Here is a 25,061-nt window from a genome sequence, read left to right as displayed (position 1 = left end):
AGATATATGTATGTATGCATGTATGTATGTATATATATATGTATGTATACGTAAACTATGAACGAGAGATATTACGAGTTTATCAGAGCCGAGAAATCGAGGTTTCTTGAAGCGAATAACGCACGGAGACGGCGTGGCTCGCGAGTGGTGTATACCTACGTTGCTCGTCAAAACGACGGTAACCTCAGTTTCGCATAGTCCGTCGTCGCGTTCGTGTCTCTTCCTCTCTTTTCTTCTATCATCACAGCTATCATGTGCTAGAGAGAGATTTGTTTTTCCTTTTCTTTTCTCTTGGGAAGTAAGTTATGAATTAATAATTAAAAAAGATATGAAAGAAATAATTAATGTCGATTAAATAGTCAAAAAGAATTTTCTTAATTTCAATTATTTATTATTTTTTAATTGTCGCGTTTGAATGAAAAGAAATACGTATGACAAGAGTGAACAAACGAGTTCGGAATTATTTTCATACAAATTTTTTTTAAATGTTCGTAGCGGACGAATATAAAGAGTTTGTTTTGTTGTTTAATTATCGGCGAACAAGTATTTGATAACACACATATATATATGTATGTATGTATGTATGTATGTATGTATGTATGCATGTATGTATGTACGTATGTATGTATGTATGTACGTATGTATGTATGTATGTGTGTGTAAATTTATAGTTAAAAAAAAAATTACGAGATATGATGGAATAGCAAGTTGACAATTTTATTTAAAAAAAAAACAAATAAATAAGAAAAAAAACGTTTCGAAATGTAATTAGTAGTAGGAGCAATAAAAATGAGAAGTAAATTATGAGACGTTTGTGAAAGGATTTTTAAAATAAGCTAGGACGTTCATTGATGTGCATGTAATGACGAAGAGCTTCGTAATTACAAATAATTTAAAAAAAAAAAAAGGGAAATAGAAGTAAACAGAAAAGTTGTCTGAACGTATCTCGTGTAACTTGAAATTATAAGAAAGGATAGCTCATTTTCTCTCTCTCTCTCTCTCTCTCTCTCTCTCTCTCTCTCTCTCTCTCTCTCTCTCTCTCTCTCTCTCTCTCTCTCTCTCTCTTATTTTTCCTTGAAGAAAATTTTTCAAGTTTAATAATTAAAAAGCTCTTATGAATATTTCAAAAGTCTATCCCCTCGTAATTAGAACTTTTGTGTGAATTCGTTTTTTAAGTTGTGAAAAGAGTAATTCTGGCGTCTCTTTAATGGTAGTATTTCTTTGAATAATTAAAATAAAAGAAATAAAAAGAAGGACAAATCAAGATACGAATAATGTATTATAATTTTTAAAAGGCATCTATATATGCGCTTTTAATTTAGGATTCATTTGATTTGATATTATTATTATTAGAAAAGTATAAGAAAAATGTTTCATATTTTTCATAAGTTTATTATTTCTTTGTAAAAACGGATAATTATTCAGCCGGCGTTAAACAAGAAGAAACAAGTTATTGCATTCTCCGGTATCGACGTTTTAACGATCACTTGGAAAAGTTAATTCAACATTTAACGACAAAGTTTTTTTTCTTTTCTTTTTTTTTTTTTTTTTTTAAACGAGAATAGACGACGTTAGAACGCACACAGAGCTTTTTGCTTTCGCTTCATGCGTACAACGACGTAGATTGTAAAGGATATTTATTTTCTAATTAGATTTAATATGCTCGCACTATTGCTCTTAAAAAGCGTTAACTCATTCGGAGATATAGTAAGTGTGTGTGTGTGTGTGTGTGTGAGAGAGAGAGAGAGAGAGAGAGAGAGCGAGATAGAAACGTAAGCGTAAAGTATCATTCGTGTTTTCTACGAAAAACAAGTATCTTTGTATCGTCAGCATAATAGAATGTACCATAACTAAAGCGAGATTAAGCTAATCCAAAACCATTGGCATTTTTCATTGGTCAACAAATTTTTGTCGTAATTTTTCTGCGAAATGAATATATTTTAAAAATAATACTAATATTAATATTATATTATCATTAATACTATCTTCAAATTAATATTAATATTATTTTTCATAGTAGGATAATAATAAAATTTATCATAATGATCAAATTTATGTGAAAACTTTTTAATGAAAATTTATTATTTAGAATGTATCATGTAGATACATCATAAATATCGAATTTAAAAATTCATAACAAATTTATTGACGTTTATCATGTATTTTAACTTGTTGTAAAACTTACTTCTTTTTTTCCTTTCTTTTTTTCTCCGTAGATGTATATTCAGTATAAAGAACTTATGACTCTAGAAAATATAGAAAGAGTACCACCTACTCATGTTATTCGTTGTTTATCGCATATCATTTTTCTTTATTTTCTATGCGTGCCATATTGATTAACAGGTTGCATTGCGCTTGTAAAGACTTTCTGGAATTAGTTTCGAGCAAGAACCACAGCTTCGTTAGGAAGTTAATGCTTCAAAATGAAAAATAAGCGTTTAAATTGTATCACAAGACTAAGCTTGTTTATGTTTGATCATTTTACAAGATCCTTTTCCTATGCCTTTTGACTTTTCGATGGCGACATCACATAGCTTAATAAAATTGAATATGAGATCCGTTTAAGATCAAATTAAATGATATCAATTTTTACGATATGAAATTCCGAATCGGCTAATTTATTTTTTAATTTATTCGGTAAGCAGATAACAGGATTACGAATGACTTAAGCTAATCCCGTAGGAGGAAAAAAATTATTACCAGTATTCACCGTTACTGCAATATTAAATGTTACGAAAGAATAAATTTTTGCACTTTCTTTTTTGTTTTTTTTTTTTTTTTTTTTTTCTATTGAAGATTTTTCTCCAGGGTAGGTTATACGGTATTTATCGGGTTGACCAATAATAATAAAATTCTAACATTTCAATTTTTGACCAATTCAAAGATAAATATAAAAATTCGAAATAATATATATCTAACGTAAGATAATGTTTTTCTATTTAAATACGAAGTGAATATCTAGGATGGCCTTTAATGCCCAATTGAATGAATTATCACGAAGTAAAGGTGTACGTGCTTAATTCAATTTATATATTCGATCCAAACTTCATTAATGAGACTATCGAAAGTAATCTGATTGTGAATGCTAGTGCATCTTGTGAATCTAGTGGAAAGAGACAATTTCGTATAGAATAAAGTGCATAGTAAATTTAATATCTACGGAAACGTTGAAAGAGGTAAGCCAGATTCTAAACCAGAGGTTAACATTTTTCAAATATGTCAGAGCGATGAAAAAAAAAGGAGAAAAATTTTGCGCCAGGTAACTTCGACATCAAGGAAATCGAGGAAAGATTCTGTTTACGGATGATCGCCGAAGAACGTGGAAAAACTTTTTTACGTTCCAAAAATATTACAAAATTGACATGTTGTCTGACGACATCGAAGAAAGAGTAAGTATAAAATAATGATTCATGATAAATATATCATGATATTTCATAGAAATATTCTACAGAAGATTGATATATGATAGATATATCATGATATTTTATAGATAATTTCATAGAAAAATTCTGCAGGTTGATAGAATTCATTGGAAAATACAAAAAAGTCATCAAGTTTTAATCTTGCATGTTTATTTTTATTAACACCGCGGATAGAAATAATTTTATAAATAAAAAAGAAAAAAAAAGGCAACGATGTTACCATAACAGAAATATATAGACAACTATCTTATATTATTTAGTAGTTTTATATCTTAAGTTGATTTGCAAAATATAATTATGAGTACCATCAACCAGTACATCTTCATATCCGTAATTTTGTGTATATATATATATATATATATATATATATATATATATATATATATATATGTACAAATGTATATTTATATGTATATGTACAGAAGTATATATATGTACTTCTACGTTATTTCCAACATTCTTTATGCAAGACCCTTGAGCTCATGTTCTCATATTCGATTTATAGCACACGAGGGATTCCACCAATATATATACTTCATTCGAGAAGAAGACGTAAGCGTCGAGATAAACGTTGGTTGGCTCACTTACTTTTTCGATCTGTAAGGTTGCCCTTCGGCAATGTTCCGGGTTATGTGTAATATCTCGAAATTTGCAAAGAATAATTTATTCTAACGACTACTTATCTACTTGTTAAGAAGGATACTTATTTAAAAAAAGAAATAATAAAAAAAGGAAAGGAAAAAAAAAAGAAGAAAAAAAGTAAGGAAAACAGAATTAATATCCTAAGAAAAATGAATCGTTTACAAGTGTTCGTTCTCGTGTGTTTCCTATTTTCTGTGCCATTTTTGACGGACACCACGGATGAATCGGAATACATTTCGATAACGGAAAGTTTAAATTTTGTGAGTGTGAACAATTGCACAAATATCGCTTGCATACCAGACGAAGAGTACCTTGAGATTATGTACGAAGATATATTTCCGAACTTCACCGATTGGGTCATGATAACTCTGCATAGCATCATTTTCATCACTGGCCTAGTTGGTAATTCTCTGGTCTGTTTGGCGGTTTGTCGGAATCACTCAATGAAGACAGTTACTAATTATTTCATCGTCAATCTCGCTGTGGCCGATCTTCTGGTTATTCTAATATGCTTGCCGTCTAGCGTACTTTGGGATGTAACGGAGACATGGTTCCTTGGTTGGGGACTTTGCAAAGCTATACCGTATCTTCAGGTAAGAGATCGATGATAAATAATGCCAAACATTAAATATTAAAATTAGCATTAGTCTGTAATGTTAGTTTATTTTTAATGTTAAAATTTTTAAGATTTTAAACACCTCGATATTTAATATAAATTTAATTAGACGATCCAAGAAACGGATTGCTAAAGGGAATAAACATTCATAGAATATTCATTTATAATTTCTCACCGAGGATAAAGTGTAAACGTTAAATTTATCAACAAGCAGAAAGTGTCCATAGAATTTTTCTGAAATCATAAGATCCATCGGATAAGCTATTAACTTTAAAGGAGCTGAGGAAATGAATGTACAAAGTATAAGAGGATAGTAACTTTGTGAGTAACAAAACTGAATCGAATAAAATTCTGAAGCGAACGACCGTGAAATTATAGTTTTAAATTACCTTGACGACAAAAGACTATCGACTATCCGTATATTTCCAACGAGAAAGAAAGAAAGAAAGAGATAGAGATAAAGAGAGATTTACTCAGCAGGTATAATCTCATTTGAAACAAATCTCTCCTTCGTTTAATATCTCTCCCCGCGATTTTTTCTTTTTTTTTTCTTTCTTTTATTTTCGTTTAAAGAACGCTCGTACTGTCAGCGTCCATATTGTCAGCGTCCATGATGCCTCGTTGGTGTCACGTGACTTCATATAAGAGTCACGTGGTTCATTAACGAATCATATTGCAGAATTAAAACATTCGCAAATATAATAATAATAATAATAATAATAATAATAATATATATATATATATGTTATATGATATCAAAAATTCATACATCATTAATATTGAAAAGAACCGAGGGAATATTTGAGATGTACTATAAAGTAAGAGATAAATTACTTGCATAATTAAAACGGTCTGAACGAAAATTCTTTACCAGCACCGACGTGCACTGAACCAATTCTTTGTTCAACACGTTCGTTCTTCGAGCATTGTTTTAACTCGCGTGTCGGTATTACATGTCGCACACATATATACGTACATACGTATGTATATATTCATGTTATGTGAACATTTCTAGTTTTACGTTTTGGATAATTATTCGAGAATTTCACTGTCAGTAGATAAATTGTTATATGTCTATATAGGAAACTCGTGGGAATTTATAATATCGTCGTTAATCGATAATTATGAATTACAATTCAAATTTGATGAATATCGTATTATTATTCTATTCTTTAACTCAAATGAATTAAAAAATTTTCATAATATTGTCGTATAATAAATAAACTGAATGTATAAAATGAATTAGTCCTTAAACATATTATACGCAATATCTAAAGCTTAATTTAACTTTTCAGAATATATGCGCTCGTACTTCAATTGGCGCGTATATTATTTAGTTCGATATCGGGTCGACAGATGGCTCGAAATGTTAATACCCTTTCTCGCTTGCGATTCCATGATTAAAATCATATATAAAGTTTTGCGTTGAATGTGTCTGATTAAAAAGGGTGCTCGCTACTTCAATAGCGCGTCGCTTTGTTTTTCGGATCGGCGGGGTATGGCTATCAAGACATACCCAGCACGTAATTTTTGTAACTGTGGGGTTGTTGGCTGCCATTTATAAGCACCGACACCTCCGAATAAATAATATACAATGAGAAATCATATTCAAAAAAAGAGAAGAAAGTTGTTGTAGAATTTTATTATAACTGTTTGTTTGTAATTCTTATAAGAAATCAAAAAGATAAAGCTGTTGTTATATTTATTAACACTAGGTTTATGGGACCCATCTTTTCGTATTCTTTTAGTATTCTGACGTATTCTTTTTAGTTCTGATTCCGAGGATGAGAGGACGAGCATTCCAAGCACATCTCAAAATATAATGGGTGAAATTGAAATTGCAGTTTCGGGACACAGTGGATAAAACTGAGCGCAGATGAATCTGGAGATAGGACGCCCGTTCGTATGATATTCAAGGATATTGCAGGGCCTAATGACTACACCAAAAAACATTATGTTGGGTTGGGTAACTAGTACTTTCGAATTAATAATTGACAGATACATAATGGAATACATAAAAAATTGCACTGAAACGGAGGCACATCGAGTTTTAAAAAAAGACTGGACAATCATAGTTGCTGAGTTACGTAGTTTTTAAGGACTTTTATATGTCCGGGGTGCATATGAAGCGAGATCAGAACAGATATATAAGTAATAGCCAGGCTTGTTATAAGCCATATGAAAACATATCGATAGATGAACAATTATTTCCAACGAAAGCCCCGATGCAGGTTTACGTAATATGTTATCATTTCCCTGATAATTAAAAAAAAAAGTCTTTTTACTTATTAATAATTTATTTAAACGTAAAGCCTAAAATTGTTCAATTCAGACTTAACTTGAATACATCAATTTTTTTAAAAAAATGAGTATTTTCGTTTACCCGAAAAATTGACGGGTAACGCGTAAAGATAGGCATATAAGAAACGTCCGTAAACCTAGTATTAATTATTCATAGGCCACTTAAAAAATTTTGTTTTCAGTTTTAATAGTAATTTTCCCCAAGAATACATAGATTTGACTAATAAGAATTAATTAAACGACAACAATTTTTTTATAGTCATTAAAAATTATTTTGAAAGAGAGAGAGGAAAAGAAGGAAGCTAAAACTCTTCATATTTTTATAATATCTTATACAAATTCTTACAAAAAAAAAAGAATTGGGAAATATCGAGAAATAAGAGACAAAAGTAATCTCGGTCCTTTCGATTAATTTAAAGATAATATGTCTATATCATTCATTGTTACAAAGTAAAAAGGTAAAGTAAAACTCGATTAAACTATCGCGTTCGTGTTTGAAATTTCGATATATATATATATATATATATATATATATATATATTTATATAATATATATTTATATAATATATATTTATATATATAAATATATATATATATACATACACATATATACATACTTTGTATGTATAAGTACATCACAAATATTCATCTGACGTGTCATTTTGAATTCTTGTATCGTAGCCTCGTATAAATTTATCGTCGTCCTGGAATATAAAACAAAAGTGTAATAATACCGACTCGCATGCACTTATAATACTTATCATATGCAAGTTTGAAATCAAAGAAAGTCCATTATAATTCGATCGGACATCATCAACAAATTTTCTTACAAAGAACTAAGGTACTTAATTGAAATTATGTAAATAATTTCATGATCTCCGCAAAGGACTCTCTGTGATTTGTTTTTCATGAAGAATGGAACGCAATAAATGAATTATCTGCCGTTAAAAAAATTCACTCCTATCTCGCTGATAATAACGGCATTGATTAGTACGTTTTACGTGCTACTAATTGTAAATACGACATTTTATGCGATCCTCCAGAGCATAGATTTTAACACGAAGAATGTGTTATTTCGAGCGTGCTTAAAAGACACGGTCTTCAAACGTTCCTCTTTAACTAATTACGATAGGTTATTGTAGAATTTTTTTTCTTATATATCGCGTGAGCTTATATTAAAATTCTTCCATCGAAAGGATGAAAAATTAGTTTACCTCTATAATCGACAAGCTTGACGTTAAATGGAGACTAGTTGTCTCGCCAATTAAACAAAATTCATTTTTCAAAGTAAATAACATTTTTAATTTTATCAAAAAAAAAAAAAAAAAAGAAGAAACAAACAAACGATATTTAAAATATATCATATAAATAATAATGAAACTTTGAAAATATTTTCACGAAAGCGATGGATTCGTAAGATTTTTTTATTTTTTCTTTTTCTCTTTTTTTTTTTTTTTTTTTTTTTTTTTTTTTTAAATAAATAAAGCAACTCTAAAAAAAATTAGACAGAGAGAAAAATTAGGGAAACGAAAAAAAAATAAGAGAAACAAGAATTGATCTAATCTAGGTTACTATTTTTCTATTATCGCAATTTTATAAGAAAAATGTTAACGCGTAATGCGAAATGATTTCGTTTCGCTTATTCAAATAAATTTAGCAAACAAAAATCGAATCTTCTTCATATTTGACATTATTTCGTTCAGTGGCTCGTAATATGTTTAGCAGAGTGAGAAAAATGTACGTAGAATGTCAATTCATGTTTAAGAATCGCAAGCGATAATAGAACGATTGTCGTACCCTCTGGATGAATACATTACAACTTGGGTGTAGATTCAGAAGTTATTTGATTAATTCCAACGAATATGAGAAGGACGAAAATCGTTTATAACGATTTCTTTAAGGGAGCATGCGAATTAACTGCGACATGCGCACTGGATTATCTAATATCGAATTTACATTAAACATTAATTTAGCGTTATATGAACACATTTTATTACCCATTGTTAAATTCTTTCATAAAATTATAATTGTGAAAGATTCGTGTCCCCCGAGAATAAAAGATTTGAAAAATATTAAGCTCCGCATATAATCGACCTAATAAAATTTAAAAACGTTCAAACATTAAATGTATTATTAACTATCGAAGCGTGAAAAGGGGCTACGATAATTTTTAAAAATTAAAAATATTCTCTAATCGTAATCATGACTTTTGAATCTATAATATTACGAAAACATTCGCATTTTTTTTTTTTTTTTTTTTTTTTTTTTTTTATTATAGATCGCATCTCGTTGTAACGTAATTATCATGGATCGAAAAAAAAATTATTTCGTACATCGTACGTTTGCCGTAAAATTTATAAAAGAAGAAAAAAGAGAGAGAGAGAGAAAAAAAAAATATATATATATATATAAAAATTGAATAGACCATAAAGTGAAGTTACAATCGCGATAGTAACTTTACCTTCAATAATTAAAGTCCCTTTTGGGGATGGACAAAGACGATAGCAAATGAGACATCGTCAGAGGTAGAGGTAATTAAATGGTGTCCAAGAGTGTCTCGGGTAAAGCTGTGATGAAGTTTGACCTGTTAGCTAGCGGAACGTCTCTATTGGATCAAGGCACATAAAGTCGATTGCCTGTTTAGACGCAGAACCTTCCTATGTATTGGTCCTATAGGTTGTACGATGAGAGCTTTCAATGGTATTGTTCACAGAAATATTATTCGACCGGTTTATCAAGCTTCTGCATATGCATGCGCGTACATTGTCACATTTAGATACAAGCTGCGCATTTCTAACCCCGATTCCATCGATGTGTGTAAGTGTGTACATTCAATAAATGCGCACGCACGCACGTGCATACGTATATACGTACGTACGTATGTATGAGTGTACACGCACCATCATTGGTTACAACCTTACAATGCCTTTCATGTCGGTCATAAGTCTTGTTTCTGGGCCATAGAATCAACGAAAGTTCTAACCTTAGGGCGTATCACGTTGAAACAATAAACTCTCTATCACATTACGAAGCAATGCGTGACCAAAATTACATGAGTGAAATTCATACAAGTTCTGAAGGTAACGGAGAGATAAATCATAAAAGAACAGATTCAACAGAGATTTCAATGCTTTTATTTTCGTATTATTTTTTGTTTCTTCTTTTATACATATATATATATATATATATATATATATATACACTTACAGATACAAAATTGTTTATATAAAAGCGTTTAAAAAATTAATATATGCCAATCACAGTGGAAAGTACTGAAAAGTAACTAGGAAAGTTATTACATTTAGTGATAAAGTTATCGAGCATTCTTGTTTATCATTTTTTAAATGTAAAAAAAGGATATGCTACGAGCACGTACGCATACATTTTATCTACGTGAATAAATGCGAAATTTGGATATACATATCTAAAACCAGAAGCTATGTTATATCGCTACACCAAATACATTTACATATATACTTACGTACCTACCTATATATATATATATATATATATATATATATATATATATATATATATATATATTGCATATAATAGAATTGTGCACGAAGTATGGCTTTATATAGATAACGTGTATTCTCCGAGCGATTTCCTGTGCTATTATTTGAATCGCTATTAATCTTTTTTGTAATCATTCCATCCATTAGTTTGTTTATTTTTTATTTATTTATTTCTGTTTTTTTTTGTTGAAAAATATAAATCGTCGCCTCTTTGTAGAAAGTATAATACTATATGCAATTAATATTAAATGATACTGTATATTTTACAAATTGTATCATAAATTTTCTTTCATAATCTATACATTTTATGTAAAATAATTTTAGAATCACGTGTTACTGATAATGCAATTATATAAAAAACACAAAGGATTTGAATTTTGCTGATCACTTACGAACAACGTAATCTCTTGCATATCTCGAATTATTTAAAGAAAGAAAAAAGCTTGGAACGTAAATATTTAACGATAATATGATTTTGTAGAAGGACATTAGAATATTTTCAAGATATTTTTGATTATTCGTGACAAAAATGACACTGTCAGTTATCGAAAATTTCTTTACGCATCCATCATTCGAACGTTGATAAGAATCGCTGAAATGTGAAAGAAGAGAAATAGGAAAATAAACGAAGAACTAAAATTCCATTTATTCTGCTGTGTCATTTCAAAATTCTGTGTAATCTATCGTGACTTTAAAGTATAAAATTAGAACCCATTATCGAAGACATTAATTGGAAGATAATTCATCGGAGAAAAACAGTTTAAACTTTTTTTTTTGACTTTTATCGAACGTCATTATAGGAAAAACTTATCGATGAAAATGTCGATAAATTGAAAGAATCGAAAAAATTGTAGGAAAACGTATGAAAATCTCGTCGAAACGTTGAATTGAAATATTTCGATTTTCCATCCGAGTAAATGCTTGTCTAATGTTTCTATTTGCTGTAAACGGTAAGGTATCTGAGAGGAACGAAAGATGTTAGACGTGATTTGTGACATGCAACATTTGACTCTCTGCTACCTAAGCAAGAAGACAATACGATACGAGTGAATAAAAGTTCTGTAGTACGCCATATTTGAATTCTTCAAAACGTTCCTGATCTTGACATATTTGAATTCTTCAAATTGTCCTTGATCTCTCGATTTGAAAACGATTTAAAGCTGCTTTTGAAGAGTAAGGTACTTGATGCCGATATATCATCGCACCATTGGTTATGTATAAACTGCAGTATATGATACACACACATATATATATATATATATATATATATATATGTGTGTGTGTGTGTGTGTGTGTGTGTTATATATAACGAAGAGTATCTAACTCTCGGAAGTCGCAATACACATTGAACGCTGATATTTCATATGATTTATGAAAGTGAACATCGATAAGTTTCTGATCCTGGAAAATACGATAAATACATATATATATATATATATATATATATATATATATATATATGTATGTACAAAAATAGATACTTGCTGAATAAGGTTGATAATTATCGCTCTATTTTCCTATAGTATCCCGATTTTTTAAACACCCTATATATAGTGTATATACGTATGTCGACAAAACTTGAAGGGATTATCTGTAGCAAATACATGGAACGTGCATTTTATCATATTTGAAACTTCTAAATCAAACGCGCAACCTTATGATACACGAAAGGCTACAATTCGTAAGGATTAATTCCAAATTTAACGAAATATTTTTTTTCTAGTATTTTATTTTGATAAAAATGACGTTTCTATCCTAGAAATCATCTTTTCTTTGGAATATATCTCCTCGGTTCGAACTAGTGAATCTAATGTTTTTTTAGAGAACGCATTATTGTGATATGTATTTCCAAGATGTGGTCGATCATCCTAATGACGAAAGAAATGTCATGTGTTAGTATCTATATTTTACTAAACTAAATCGATCGAGTAACCACTCAGAAAAACGAAATGATATTTCACGAGGAATAAAACTATCTCTTAGCTTGATCTGCCGGGATATAAATTTTTCAAGATAACCTTGTACGAGTGTCTCTATGGCCTTATGGTTTTTAGCAAATGAAACATTTTCCTAATTGCTTAGACTCGTCAACGCTAACTTAAGCTCGTTAATTGTTATAATTCGAGATTTATCAAATTGCTTTGTTTCATTTATATTTTTATGGTACTTTAATGTTCGCATATTTTTATATTTTTGAATGATAAATATAGAAGTACATACTTTTTATATTGCACAAAATAAATACAAATAGTAAAGATAAAGATTTTATTTCTTCAAAAAATCCAGATACAAGACAAAATTAAACAGTCCCAATGGAGTCGTCCATTTCCCAAGTCGATGATGTTTGAAGATTTTTTTATTTTTCAAGGATCATAAAATAATATCATTATTTTTCCAATAGAGATATTTGCATGATATATATATATATATATATATATATATATATATATATATTTGTTTTCTTTTTTAATATTTGATTTTAATAAGATCAATTAAATTATTATAAGAGCTGGAAATCATATAGCAATGATTTTATTTTAATTAACTAAAATTTGTTCGACATAATGAATTTTGATTATTTAACCAGGAGATAACAGATTGTCGAATTGTTTGTAGTGTCAACATTATATAGGATGTCTTATATTTGAAATGATATAACCAAATACGTTTCAATTCTATTGGTTTTACAAACAATTGTTTCAAATAAACCAGATATACTAAAAATGCTAGATTTTTAAGGAAAAACATAGTATGCATTGCAGCTATATCATAGAGTATACTGTTGTCAAGAAATTGAAGCCATAAACAATTTTTTTTTCTTTTCCTTTATTTTATTTATGTTATGTTATTTATTTATTTATTTTTTTTTCTTTTTTTTCTTAATGGAAATCGATCGATTTTATGTCGAATGAAAATTATAGAGATTAATACGAATAAAAAAAATTTTTAATATTAAAAAAAAACGTAGAGTATCAATACGAATTTAAGGAATATCTACCTAATCTCAATTTTCATTTTTAATATAGATAACTACTTTGGAAAATGGACGCATAAAATTAGTCGTATAAAAAAAAAAATTGGACCATGAGAGAAAAAAAAAGGAAAGAAGAGAAGAGAAAAGAAAAGAAAAGAAAAGAAAAAAAAGGAAAAGAACTAAAGTCATATGAAGAAAAAAAAAGAAAGTTCCGTCGACGATCGGAAAAGGTCGTAAAATAAATAAAAGCAAGAAGTTCCGCCATATTGGAAAATCTTGCAACGTTATTGGTTGAGAAAGAAATTAAGAGTCTCACCTACTCCAGTAAGTTTTTTTTTTGTCGTCAAGGAGTACGGCCATTATTCTGCGACTTTGTTTCTTCTTCCTTTAAAATCTTCATTCGATTAAGATCGAACTGATCAAAACGACGTACAATTATAATCTTATTAGATAGATACTATATCGTTTTATTAATACTATAGGAATAAAGAATTGTTTTAATTAGTACCTGATTCTTTCATTGTTTAACATGAACTTAATAATATACGATTTTAATTGACTGTAAAGTAATCAAAAAGAAAAAAAAAGAAAAAGAAGAAAAAGAAAAAGAAAAAAAGAAACAACGCGAGACATCGCGTTTATAGTAGTTCAATAAATTCGTCCATTTTTATGATTATAAATTAAGATTGTCGAATGCGTAACAGCTGTTAGAAAGTATTTGCTAAGCTTAAACCACTTTTACGTGGTAATCGAAGTAAAAAAAAAAAAAAAAAAAAAAAAAAAAAAAAAAAAAAATAACAGAACGTTCAACGGAAATTCAATTATCGCCTTGTCTTTCTCGAACTAGATGATTTTTATTTTATCCAATTTTATATATATATATATATATATATGAAGGAACGGTCTTAATACGACAATAATAGGTTAAAATCTGAGAAATAAGTATTTATCGATAAATTATCGACAATTCATGGATAACTTATCGACGATTTATCAATTAATAAAATGATTTATTACATTCGTACGATCGATAATATCCATAGATAGAATCATGTCGGTTATGTTAGGTAACGTCTTCAATTAATCGATTATCGATTACGCAGACCATCATACGGATCAATTATCTTCATAAAGGTATTACGCGAGTTCGTTTTGAATAGATTCGGTATATCTTTGTCCCTGATAGTAATGGATGGAAGTACCTGCGCATAAACTTCAAGGGAGATTCTCTAAGGTTATTAATCACTTTATTCTCCATATACTACGAATTTCAAAACCGTAGTTTCCTGAAACAACTATGACACGCAAATTATGCAAATGAAATCATGCAATGCAAACGGACTTCATCGAGTGTATGTACACATGGACATGCATATTATGCTTAATTAATGGCTATGAAAATTCAAGAAACAACGTGTGCGTCGTATTTATTTAAGAAAAAGAAAAAAAAAAAAAGAAAAAGAAAAGTAAAGAAGAAGAATAAATTCAGAACAATAAAAATTTACCAATCAACTCGATTAGATTTAATCAAGTAAATTTATTCATACATTTTAAGTGTTTCATTATATTTACCAACCTATACATTCTTGTATACGTTCTCACATTTATATACGTTTACACGTAGTTGTGTATATCTCTATATGCATACGTAATTCGATTTATCGATTTCTTTAAAAGCGTTCAGAAAAAAAAAAAGAAATATTTACGACCGAGTTCAAGAGAAGCACTCATTTCAACGCGATCGATGACATTATCCGAGCGTATATTTATTTTTCCGATAGAAAATTTTCCATTAATTTATAATAATTCTCATTATCATAGCGAATTCGAAATTTCAACGACGTACAAAAGAAAAGAAAAAAAAAACATAAAAAGGAAAAAGAAAAAATAAGAAATGAAAAGAGATATTAAGAAAAAAATAAAAAGGAAAAGAAAGAAGAAGAGAAAAGAAACGAAAGGAAAAGAAAAGAAACAAGAAAAGAAAAGAAAAGAAAAGAAAAAAGAAAAGAAACGAATCATCAGATTTTGATCACTCAATTTGGATCGACTAACTCATCATATTTGCGAGTGCGTACGGGTAGATAACTCTGATTTAATTGAAACGTGCTTCACACCGTGTACGATAACAAACACTCGCAAAAATGTTCCACATTGGATTTCCTCCTTCTCTAGAGAGGTAAAAAAAAAGAAAAAAAAAAAAAAGAAAAAAAAGAAAAGAAAAAAAGCAAATAACGGACAGAAAACAACATAGTCGGCTACGTGTGAATTATACAAAGCAGACCAACATGCCATTAGCTGTCCCTTTCCAGAAGATATGAAAACATCTAAAGAACGTGATAAATCGTTACTTTAAAACTTTCTACGTACTTCACAAATTCGTTTTTAATCTTTTCGTTTTAATCGAAGAAAAACAATACGATAGGAATCATCGGGATGATCATATTCTTTTCTCTTTCTCTCTCTCTCTCTCTCTATCTATCTATCTATCTATCTATCTCTTTCTTTTTTTTCTTTCTTTCTGTTTGACATTTTTGTATCTCAATCTATCTTTATTTTCTTCTATTTAGAAGATAAGAAAAAAAAAACAAAAAAAAGGAAAAAAGAAACCCTCATGAAAGATAGAAAGAACCTAGACGAAATTTTCCTCCAATTTCCTTTATCCGCTATTGAACACCTGTTTCCATGAGGAAACATGGGATGGCTACGGTAATCAAGTTTCGAAGTGGAAAATTGAATGACTCGTACCATACAGGAGGTTTTACAATTCAATCAGATTATCCTATTCTTTAACATTTATTTCGGTCGTGCTATTACGTCAATAAAAGAATTTATTCTAAAAAATGTATTCGACTTTTAGAAAATTCTTTTCTTTTCTCTCTCTCTCTCTCTCTCTCTCTCTCTCTCTCTCTATATATATATATATATATATATATATATATATATATATATATATATATAAATATAATGGAAGACCGTACGAGTCACCGTTGTAAAGAAGGAAAAAAAAGAAAAAAAAAAGAAAGAAAGAAAAAAAAATGAAAAGAAGAAAAAAAAAGGAAGTTTGCATTTGAATGGCATCAATTTGAATTCTTTTCCAACATTTTCATTAAAATTGTTATGTGCGCTAAGAAATATGATCTTAAGTGGTATCTCGTCCTAGTTATGTTCCAAGATTGAACGAGTACTTGAGTTGACATTTAGTCATTTGATATTATCAATCAAGAATTTTTATGAGGAATGATCTTGACGATTATAAGAATGACATGCGAAAATACAAAGTTGAAAAAAAATCTTATTAAGACATAATTTATATCGATTAGGAAAAAAATAATTCAAATTGTTCCGTGTATTTCACTGAACAAAATTTTCTGCGAATGAAATGAAAAAAATGGAAGTAAAAGAATTCGATAAAGAGGAAAACGTATTCGCACTCTCTGCGTTTTCAGAATCGTAATCTTGAAGTTAAAGACTGTCTCGAAAGTTGTACAAATACTCTGAGCGTTTTTTTTTCTTTTTTTCTTTTTTTCTTTTTTGTACCTATTAGAATGCAGAGTGTTCTCTGAAGATCGATAGCGAGGATACGTATAACAGCAATCTCGGAATTGCCACTCCTTAGTTCTCTAACTGATTCTTAATCAAATGAAATTTTTTCTTCTTTTAAAGGGATACCTAAGTAAATTCCTTTATATTTTAACATACTTTAAGGATATATTTTCTTAACTCGATTGTTATCTCTCATTATCAAATATAAATGATATAAATTTTTGTTATTATTACGTTATAATTTCCAAAGTTTTATCTAACAAATTCGAATTATATACACACACACATATATATATATATATATTTTTTTTTTTTCTTTCATTATTATATTCCAATAAAATATGGAATAACTCATATAATTAACATGAAATAATTGAATACATTTAATGAAAATTAAGTTAATTAATTATTATTTCAATACAACGAGAATCAGATATGACCGTGTTTATTCATCAATTGCTGCATAATTTTCATTAAGATGGATAGTGCCGTTAGTACACTACGCGCGTGTAACAATGTTATTAATTTAAGCGGAACTAGATATGAAGAATGATAATAATCATTCAAACAAGAATAATTTGTCGTAACGCTCGTGACAAGAAAACTATATGTTTGTACGTGTTTGCCTATTTACCTGTTCACGCGCGCGCGCTCGTGTATGTGGGCGTGTGTTCATATATAGAAGCACGGCTTTTGGTAGCTTTCGTTATAACGTAAAGCAACATAGCATGTGCAGGAAACAGTTAAGACCGCTTTTGTGTTCCATACCACAGTCGATTAAGTGGGCAAACGCGTGTCACACCGTTTGCCAAGCTAAACCAGGTACTTACACAAATATTCGTAGATTCAATTTGTGGTCACATGCCATTTCTACGATAATGAAGCAAATCCTTAGACAAAGAAAATATATAAGATGATCCGATTTAGTTTCCAAATATCGTGATATTTAATTTATAGATAGTATAACGGGATAGAATAAAATTTCGATATCAATATTTATAAATAATAAAAGAAATTTTATGTTTAAAAGATCATAAATCAAATACTTAATATCGTATACATTTAATCGAATTATAATACTTATTATATTATAATGTAATTACATTATAATGTAATAATATTGCAACGTTAGATATGTCATTGTATATCATATGTAATCATATATATATATATATATATGTGTGTGTGTGTGTGTGTGTGTGTGTGTGTGTGTGTGTGTGTGTGTGTGTGTGTGTGTGTGTGTGTGTGTGTGTGTAAATAAATATTAAATTATTTATTGTAATGCGATTATATATTCATATAATAAAAATTATAATAAAAAAGAATAGAAGTAATGTTGCAATGAAATCTTTATGTAAAGATACTTGATAAAATATATTCACTTCTATTTTGAAAAGAAATCATCTTGAAATCTAGTTTCCGTATTGAATGTATTTAAACTTTGAATCCGTGCTTTTGAATGTTCGAGTAAATCGCCCCAAGTTACCCATTGTCAAGAGTTTCCTGTATAAAAGTTTCTATAAAATACAATCACTTGAAAATATTTCGTTTTTCAAAGAAATCTGAACTAGATTATACGAGAATATCTACTTGAATCTGACGAGCTAATACTGCGGAAGAAAATGCCGCATCGCCTAGTAAACGGATGGTTATGCTAATGTAAGCAAATTACTTCTTCTCTTTTCTTCAATTGCAAATAAGGTTCATTGCGTTCATTTTTACATCGCGTGCGTAAGTTAAACCAACAACCGTCACAATTTATTCCAACATTCTTTAGCCTCTTATCAGATAAAAATAGTATTATATAAGAATCCGACCAGTGACGGACCAAAATAAATGATATTTAAATTTAAATCCTTTTGTATTCTATTACAGACCGTCTCAGTGAGCGTCAGCGTTTTAACATTGACATGCATATCGATAGACCGATGGTATGCCATTTGTTATCCCTTAAGATTCAGATCGACTACTAGATGGGCAAAAACAGCAATTGCTGTTATCTGGACGGTATCTTTTCTTTTTGGTAATAATAATATAATTATTATAATATAAATATATATATATTAATTAATTAATTAATACCAATATTATTTTAACATAATAAATAATATTATTTTCAATATAATACGATTTTAGAATTATTAAAATTTTAATACATTAATATTAATTAAATATTTACTATTCTGTAATAATTATATATTATTATATATTTATATATATAATATATATATATATATATATATAATATATAAATTGATAATGATTTATTAATCTCAACATAATATACATATCTATAATATTCACTATATGATAATACAATAAATCAATACGTATTTCATACAGATATTCCAGATATATTAGTTCTCCACACGGTACCATCCGAAAGTAGAGTAAAAACGATACTCTACACTCAATGCAAATCTTCTTTAAGTCATGAAAAACAAACTATATTTTGGGCCATAAAGTTAACCTTTTTATATGTCGTTCCATTAATTTTCATGACTTTAACTTATTGGCAAATAGTACATGTTCTTTGGCGTAGCGATATTCCTGGACATAACCGTGAGTAAAAGATGACAATATCCTATATATCCTTTATTTCATTAGGTTTATAGATAGAAAAAATGATATAGAATTTTTTAATTAGTATAAGACATTAAATTTATCCATATATATATATATATTTTTTTTTTTCACGAATATGTAAATTAAAATAATATGATCTATCACGTGGATAATGTTTGCAAAGATAAATTGTACCTATGTATATAAATATGTATGTTGTTATATTACAGTTACTAGCAGAGCTTGTCAAATAGGTGAGATACGTTCCACCGGTGCTGGAAATCCTGAGGGTCAATTGAGATCTCGACGAAAAGCAGCAAAGATGTTGATAGCCATAGTTGTCACATTCGCCATTTGTTATTTTCCAGTGCATCTTCTCTCGATCTTAAAGTACGTTGAGAGAGACGGAAAAAGAAAGAAAGAGAGAGAGAGAGAGAGAGAGAGAGAGAGAGAGAGAAAGAGAAAGAAAGAAAGAGAAAGAGAAAGAGAAACAAATAAAAAGAAAAGCTAAGAAATCATGAAACTCGACTATATCATTGAGAATATCGTATATTTTGTAAATTCTATTCAAAAGAACGCGCTTTAAGCGAATCACAATGTATCGAAAAACTTTGTAATATTTTTTTTAATTTCTTTTTTACAGATACATCATCCTTTTACCGTCCGGTGAATGGTCGATTAAAGTGAGCTTGTTCGCTCATTGGCTTTGTTACGTCAACAGCGCAGTGAATCCCTTGATATACAATTTTATGAGCGGTAATTAAATAATATTATTACTTGAAGCTTTTTAAACGGTGAATATTTTAGTTAAACAAAATCACCTGAAATTCTGATAAACGAGAAATTTATTATATATATTTAATATACTTATACGTAGATAAGGGTATATATATATATATATATATATATATATATATATATATATATATATATATATATATATATATATATATATATATATATATATATATATATATATATATATATATATACAAAGAGTATCCAATAAAGGTAGATCATCGCTTATTTAAACAAAAAATCTCATGACCCGTAAAAATAATGGATTTTTCTTGGTGGATCCTCTTTATAAGATAAAATATGGATTCCCTTACGGTGTCGTCTTTAATTGGCATTTTTTCTTTCCACGATATCCGAGCGTATTTCCTTAATGAAAGATATCGATGACCTCGTAAGACAATTTCTTATTAAAGGGGATGCACGCGAATGTTTCTTCCAATAACATGATACGCAGGAGAAGATAAAGTTCGGTTTGATCATTTGGGTCATCGAATTTCCATTTGTTTGAGAAGAAAGAAAGAAAAAAAAGAAATAAGAAAAAAATAGAAAAAGAGCGAGAGAAAGAAAAAAAGAAGGGATACATACCGATAAATCTATATTAATATTATTCTATAATATAAAAGTCATAAAAAAATACGGAAGAGGGTTAGATGGAAAAACTTTGCTCGTATCTCTCAACGATTCTCATTGAATCGTTGAGAGATACGATTTTTATTTCATGAATAAGCCGTATTATTATCGATTGAGATTTGATCTCATCGATATTTACAGGATTATATCCTTTTGCAAAGTTTTTATTTTCAATTCGGAACTATCACTTTATACGTGATCTCTTGTAACATCGTACAATAATATTTAAAGTGAAAAATAATATTCAAATCTATGTACTATCGTAAGATACGAGTGATTGTAAATAATTTTTATTCGTTCATCGTTTAATGCATTTTCATTGAATTCTTAAATATAGAGATAAATTTTGACACGGATATCTACATCGTACGATCAAACTTTTCAATAAATATTAATTAGAATAGCTCCGTTATGGAATCTTGTATATCCGTCGTTATCGTATAGCGATTGGACTATATCAAATATATGAGACAAGGATTTCTATGAAACTATCCTTAATGATAGTGTATATAGATTAAACGTATAGTCTTGTTTATTTAATAACCTTTATTTAATCAATAGTTTTTATATCTTCAATCCCATTGTTACGATGGATATTTTTACAATGTATACTTTTATTTGATGGATAACCTTGAATCACCCTTCGTCACTTCCACATAGAAACTTAACGCCTTGATAAATTATGTTTCTTATTTACAATCTCGTGTTCTACACTCGCACGTCAAAGCATTCTCTTGGCTTTTTTATTTTATTTTTTTTTTCTTTTTTTTTTAGGCTGGGGGTATCGTGGAGAAACTTAGTGAATCACCCGTTGTATACTTAATAAGTTGCGTGTGTGATCCATGCTTTTCCATATTTCGCGTTTCGTAATAAAAAAACAAAAAAACAAAAAAAAAATGAGAAGAAAAAAAACATCCCCTTTTACGATGATCTCAATATTAACATAATCCAATATATCTTCCATACATAATACTTATCTCACGATAGATGTGATATTTTTACCTTTAGTAAAATACTATTATACATATATTATGAGATACTGTTATACCATTATACATTTTTCTAAATTATAGCGATCAAACGTATTTAATAATATCAAATATAATTTATATCGTAATAATGACAAAATTTAAAAAGATCTATTTATAAATATGTAAAACGAAATATGTGATATATATTATTATCACTATGTGATAACAAGTATAAAATATTTTTGGTTTCATAAACTCTTTCGTGTTATATAACATTAAGTCCGATAATAATAACTCAGTTTACAAAATATTATAATGAGAATATGAAATACGACAGGCTTTAAAATAAATATCGTTTGAATATAATTATACAGACTTAAAATGAAAATTAAAAAAAAAAAATGAATAATTAAACGAAACCGCATCGATTTCGTGATTTCTTTAAATTATAATATTAACGAATGATTTAATTATATCAGTCGTTTCACATCTTCTTAGTACATTTATGAAAACGATTAATTTTCATTAAATAAAGACACCCTAAACTCAATATATTAGGAACGAACAGTGGTTTTTAATAAATTTCAATTTTTCACTCGATAACGGGAATAATATTGATTGATTATGCCGATAAAAAAAAAATATTCGTTTATTTTTTAATTTTTTAATTTTTTATTATTCATTTATGAAAAAAATGTAAATTTTTATAGAATCAATTATTAAATCATAAATTGTTATCATAGATCATTTTATATAAAATATCAATTTAAAAATGCGTGAATAATCCAATATTCATATATATATATATATATCGTTCTTCGAGAATAAGAGGAAATCATTTTACGTCACTGTTACATAATAATTATTTTATCGAATCGACAGAGGAATAAAATACTACCTTATCAATTATCTCATTTTACGAACTAATCAAGTACGTTCCATCGGTTCACCGATACACTTTCATTTTATGTATCATGTTAGCAAAAAGAAAAATAAAAAAAGATTAATATTAAATTTGAGAAATAAATAAAAATAAAAATAAAAAAAAAAAAGAAAAAAAGAAATAAAAACGTAACTTTCGCCGGCCAAAAATTATTGAAACATTTTAATAACGAACGATTATAATATTCTAATGGAGTAGTAAATTTGCCTCCTCGTCAAAGTAAACAAAATTATTTTTTATATTTTGGAGACGATCAAAAAAAAAGGGAAATAAATGAATAAATAAAAAAATTAATGAAATAAAAAAATATGAAAAGGAAAAAGAACGGTGCCAGGAGATGTTTTACTTTATAGGTAAGTTCCGGCACGAATTTCGGCGTACTTTTCGAGATTGTACACCTACGAGCAATGTGAATGGTCGCCATGCGACCCATCGGCTCAGCAACTACGCTTACAGAATGGGTAATGGCTACCATTCTACGCTCCGATGTTGTCGTGATCCTTTTGTGTCCTCTGTAAAACGGCCATCCTGTGCAAAGAAATCCATAGACATCACGATGGAAACAAATCTTGGTGGAACGGATCACAAAACAGCAATGAACAATTCCAGCCGTGAAGTCGATTATGCTTAGAGGGTGAGCTATATACATGATTCTAGTAGTTATTGGCCCCCTTTCGAAATAATAAAAAATGATTTTTATATATAATAATAATATTATAGCTCTTTTATAATTTTATAATCATGAAGCATGTAATATCCGTATAAACGGGATGTATAATGTACATATATATATATATATATATATATTTTTTTTTTCTTTTTTTAATTTTTACATTCATTTTATAAACCTTGCGATATATTCGTACAAGAAAAATTATATAAATAATATTTAAATTATTATTTATATACAAATTGTTATAATATATATTTTTTTTTTAGATATTATAACACCATGTGTGTGTGTGTTTCCATTAAAAAAAATCTACATATATGTACATATACATGCATTAGTAGCGTATAGATAAGTTTTATTTTGTAAAAGTTACCGTAGCAAGTAGTTAAAGCATGTCAGTTATTGGCATATAGTCAAATATTGAAGTTATCATATTTTTTATAAACGGCCAATAACTATGTGCATCGATATTACTGCACATATAGCTTACCCTTAGGCTATCGGCATATGTTGGACTTGTTTAGATATAAATAAATTTTTATTGTTGAAACTTTCTGTTGTTAGAATTATTATATACCAGATTAATAAAACATAATTCGTAGTTCTTCTGTTATAGGTAAATTTCGGAGACAATTCAAACGCGCCTTTCCTTGCTTCAAGAAACATAAAAATCGAGCAAGAACGACTCGCATCGCTAATATCACGAGTTATTTCGCAGCGAGATCTCGTGCAACGATAAAGTCAATACAGACCACGACTAATAGTAATAATAATGTTCAACGAAATACCGAGATCATACCACTGAGCGGATTCGCAATAACTGAGCCACGTCCAAATGGTAAATCAGAATAAATTCAAATAAGTGATTATTATGGTTGAAGCAGGAAACGAATGAACGCTACACTTTAAGATGTAATTTTTGAAACATTATTTAACTCAATACTCATTGACATGATAAATGTATATACGGGATGTTCCTTAATTCACTATATATTATCATGAATTATGATATATCCTGTATAAATAATTTTCTTTTTCAATTCATATGTGATATCGGATAATATCAAATACGACGAGGTTTAAACGCTTTATTTTTATTTGCATTTTGTATATTGCCCATCTTAATATCATTATATGCACACACGCACGATAATTATTATCATTATCATCGTTATTGTTGTCGTCTTCAACGCAATCATCGTCATCGCCATTGTCATCATCATCAACATTGACATAATACATTGACACTTCATGCGAAACATGTATTAAATCCGTCGATATTAATTGAATATGAAAATTTAGAAGTTATATACACGTATACATATGTATTTAGCAACGAAAGTTGAGAAGCTTTAACGTAATTGATAATAAAAGGATAAATCATCAAAATTGTATTGTGTTATTTTGTAAACATTAAACGCACTTAAAATGAACGTTGAATTCTCTCTCTTTAAAAAAAAAAAAA

At 28.6% G+C, this 25,061-nt stretch overlaps 1 protein-coding gene and 1 non-coding gene across 7 annotated transcripts; both read left to right on the top strand.

Moving 5' to 3' along the window:
* Positions 1-144: 144 nt before the first annotated feature.
* Positions 145-24,985, top strand: LOC124426312 (orexin receptor type 2-like). 6 transcript variants are annotated; one of them, XM_046967842.1, is made up of 11 exons: positions 179-298; positions 1,131-1,210; positions 2,952-3,176; positions 3,260-3,389; positions 3,928-4,657; positions 18,892-19,039; positions 19,360-19,578; positions 19,812-19,971; positions 20,225-20,337; positions 23,277-23,384; positions 24,213-24,985. In XM_046967842.1, exons 5-11 carry the CDS (start codon positions 4,214-4,216, stop codon positions 24,446-24,448), a joined length of 1,428 nt encoding a protein of 475 aa, XP_046823798.1. In that variant the 5' UTR covers positions 179-298; positions 1,131-1,210; positions 2,952-3,176; positions 3,260-3,389; positions 3,928-4,213; the 3' UTR covers positions 24,449-24,985. The 6 variants fall into 6 exon arrangements, with proteins under 6 accessions (XP_046823797.1, XP_046823800.1, XP_046823802.1 ...); XM_046967841.1 differs by lacking the exon at positions 1,131-1,210 and having other exon boundaries at positions 145-298; XM_046967844.1 differs by lacking the exon at positions 1,131-1,210 and having other exon boundaries at positions 145-298; positions 23,277-23,557; positions 24,213-24,351.
* On the top strand, positions 6,122-6,258 carry LOC124426398. The gene has a single exon (XR_006942717.1). It is a non-coding gene; the product is annotated as a U11 spliceosomal RNA (small nuclear RNA).
* Positions 24,986-25,061: the final 76 nt, after the last annotated feature.

The sequence above is a fragment of the Vespa crabro genome, chromosome 8 (genome assembly GCF_910589235.1).
Source record: "Vespa crabro chromosome 8, iyVesCrab1.2, whole genome shotgun sequence".
Taxonomy (NCBI): Eukaryota; Metazoa; Arthropoda; class Insecta; order Hymenoptera; family Vespidae; genus Vespa; species Vespa crabro.
Note: the sequence above shows the minus strand (reverse complement) of the source record. Positions and strands in the feature narration are given on the sequence as shown.